This window comes from Eurytemora carolleeae, unplaced genomic scaffold (genome assembly GCF_000591075.1).
Source record: "Eurytemora carolleeae unplaced genomic scaffold, Eaff_2.0 scaffold2981, whole genome shotgun sequence".
Taxonomy (NCBI): Eukaryota; Metazoa; Arthropoda; class Copepoda; order Calanoida; family Temoridae; genus Eurytemora; species Eurytemora carolleeae.
In genome coordinates, this window is record NW_019398868.1 from 1 (window position 1) to 3,123 (window position 3,123).

At 30.4% G+C, this 3,123-nt stretch overlaps 1 protein-coding gene across 1 annotated transcript; it reads left to right on the plus strand.

The window, feature by feature from the left end:
• Positions 1–20: 20 nt before the first annotated feature.
• On the plus strand, positions 21–3,113 carry LOC111717661 (SID1 transmembrane family member 1; the record flags this gene model as incomplete). Its single annotated transcript, XM_023493154.1, has 6 exons — positions 21–93; positions 883–1,000; positions 1,726–1,825; positions 2,510–2,578; positions 2,639–2,746; positions 2,940–3,113. Coding segments are annotated over exons 1-6 (642 nt in total), but the record flags the coding sequence as incomplete, so codon positions are not given.
• Between the last annotated feature and the right edge of the window lie 10 nt (positions 3,114–3,123).

Consider the following 3,123-nt stretch of genomic DNA (forward strand, 5'->3'; position numbering starts at 1 on the left):
AATTTATTATTTATTTAAGGATGCTAAATAGAGAATGTATATTTATGGATTTCTTTGATGGTCACGATATTTGGCATTTTCTTGGAGGATCAGGTCATTTCATAATACAGGCTGATTTATAAAAGTCGATAACATGACATTTGATAATTAAAGAAATTGATTATCTCCAGCATTGTTAATCTATCTCTTCTTAAGGAGGTTGTCAAATATCTTCCAAACTTCGAACCCGATATTTGGACAATTTGACTTTTTTACACCACATGGAGGACGAATTTAGTATCTTAAAACCTAGAATCGTATTGTACTAAAATGCCGTATTTTTACACTGTTTGGCCTGTTTAAGGGAAGCCTGGAATCTTTTTTTCTGGGTCAAGCCATTGTTGCTTCGGGAATTATCAAATGTCAGACAGTAAATTAGAAATTGGAAGATTTTCTTATTTAATATTGCAAATTTTCATCCAATTAAGCACACAAGAAAAAAAATAGACTTCTAGAAATTACCCAGTACATACAGCCATAATTTTACGGATTTTAATTTCTGGTCTGACTTTGCAAACTCGTAACTCCTCTTCTAATTTTCGTCACAAACAGAAAGCATTAGGATTTTAAACTTGTCTCCTGAAAAAGAAGTTATGTATAGAAACATAGAAGATTTCTCAAAATGGACGTAGAGGGTTACCCACAAAGGATGAGACTTCAGAGACGACTGTATCGAATTCTTACTTTCTGTTTCCTTATATTCATATAAAATATATATATTAAATAGTTTATGGAAAACATTTCTTTATAATTTTGTCTAATGTTAATGGACCATTTCTGAAGAAATAATTAGTTATCATTAATGAAATCATTAATGATTAATAATCNTCTCTCTATTCCAAGGTTTTCTGGTTCTCACTGTATGTTTTCCTAGAATAACAGGCAACCAGGATATCTGTTATTACAATGATTTGTGTCGGCGTCCCCTGGGAGTTATTCGAGATTTTAATCACGTGTTCAGGTAATAATCTAGGCTGCTCAAAGACCGTAATAATAGTAAAAAAAAAGTAAAGTAAAAAGCTATTTATTTATGAAATATATTAAAAACAAAGAAAATTAAGTGTTTCAAGAGAAAATATTTAAAAACCTCTAAAAGTAGAGGTTGTGGGAATATTTCCCCCCAATTCTAAAAAAATGGCAATGGCTTTTAATCTATACCACAGAATTACGCTTTAATTTGCAAATGAAGATGTCACAAAATGTTGTATTTTCTTAAAATTCAAAATTATCTTATACTTCGCCAAAATCTTGTTTTTAAAACAAATTTGTTGTTAAAAAAGCATAAACTATTTCTACGATATACTTTTTAAAAAACAGATTGCGATGTTTGGTTTGTAAAAAAGAATTTTCCAGATTTCCGACACATTTTAAGAAATAGGTTGAGATCAAGTTGGATACCGTTCAAAAAAGTCTACAGCGATAACCAGAAAACTCAGAAATTGAAAATAGATTAGGTTATAAATAGTCCAATGAACATGAGGCACAGCAATTGTGCAGTGTAAACAGACCCATTTTAATTAACTAGTGGTTTAATAACGTACTAGTTAAGCTATTTGCTTTATAACAACATTGCTTCAGTATTGCTTTAATATCGTCTTCATATTCTAAAGTTTTCTTGCTATCACTGTACAATACAATCTTTGTAATTAATTGAATTAAAAAATCCACAATTGTTTTGTGTTACAGTAACCTGGGATACTGTGTGTTTGGTATTCTCTTCATGTTGATAGTTTACTTAAAGAAATGGAAATATACAACATTCTTTCAAGACAACAAAACTATACAGGATTGTACACTGTACACTGTTAATTTTACACTTAACATTTTCCAAACACTGTTAATTATTCAGGTTTCACTGTTAATTGTTCACTGTACACTGTTAATTCTACAATTAACACTTTCCAAACACTGTTAATTCTACAGTTTCACTGTTAATTGTTCACTTTACAGTGTACACTGTTAAATTTTTACTTAACATTTTACTACACTGTTGATTCTACAGTTTACCCTAATAATTGTTCACCTTATACTGTTTATTGTTCACTTAACACTTTACATACACTGATAATTCTACAGATTACACTGTTAATTGTTCATTTAACACTTTAACAAAACAAAACTATTCAGGATTGCACTCATTACACTGTTAACTTTGTACTTAACACTTTACATTCACTGTTAATTCTTCACGTTGTACTGTTAATTGTTTACCTTACACTGTTAATTGTTCACTTAACTCTTTTATACACAACAAAAATATACAGAATTTCTGTAGTACACTGTTAATTTTACTCTTTACACTGTTAATTGTACATTTTACACTTTACACTTATAATCGTATGCTTTACACTATCATTGTCATTGCTTTATCCGAATTTAAGTCTGAGAAGCAACGATTATATTCTGAACAGTTCTTTAAATTGTATTATTCGGAAAAGGATTTTAATTAAAAGTACAATGTACAATGTAGGAGGTAGAATACGGAGTACCGCAGCAGTACGGAATCTACTTTTCTATGGGGTTGGCACTCTTTATGGAGGTAGACATTGCAGTACAACAACATTGTATACTGTATTTATAAGAATCATGTTTATTTCAGGGTGTTATGTCAGGTAGTTACCATGTCTGTCCGACCAACATAACTTTCCAATTTGATACAACATTTATGTATCTCATGTGTATCCTTATGTTCCTTAAACTATATCAGGTACTTAAACATTCATATTTCTTATGTAGATATTATATACTCTTCATTTTTCATAATTTCTGTATACTCATGTTTTTATTGTATAAACATGTCATTCATAATTTGAATCACAATAGGTAAATTACACTTTTTTAAATCGTTAAACTTTATTCTTTATACTTAGATGCGCCTTTGCCATACATATACATCTTAGGTGCGCCATGCGGACGTTTCTGCTAATGCAGTGGGTGTTTTCTTCGGGCTAGGAGTCTCTCTAATTCTTGAAACTGTCTCAATTTTCTACAGTGGTCCGTGGTTCTGGGCCTTCTTCTGTACAGTAAGTATTTACATAGAGGAGTTTTCATTTTTTAAGGATCAATTTGTATTCGTAAAGGCTT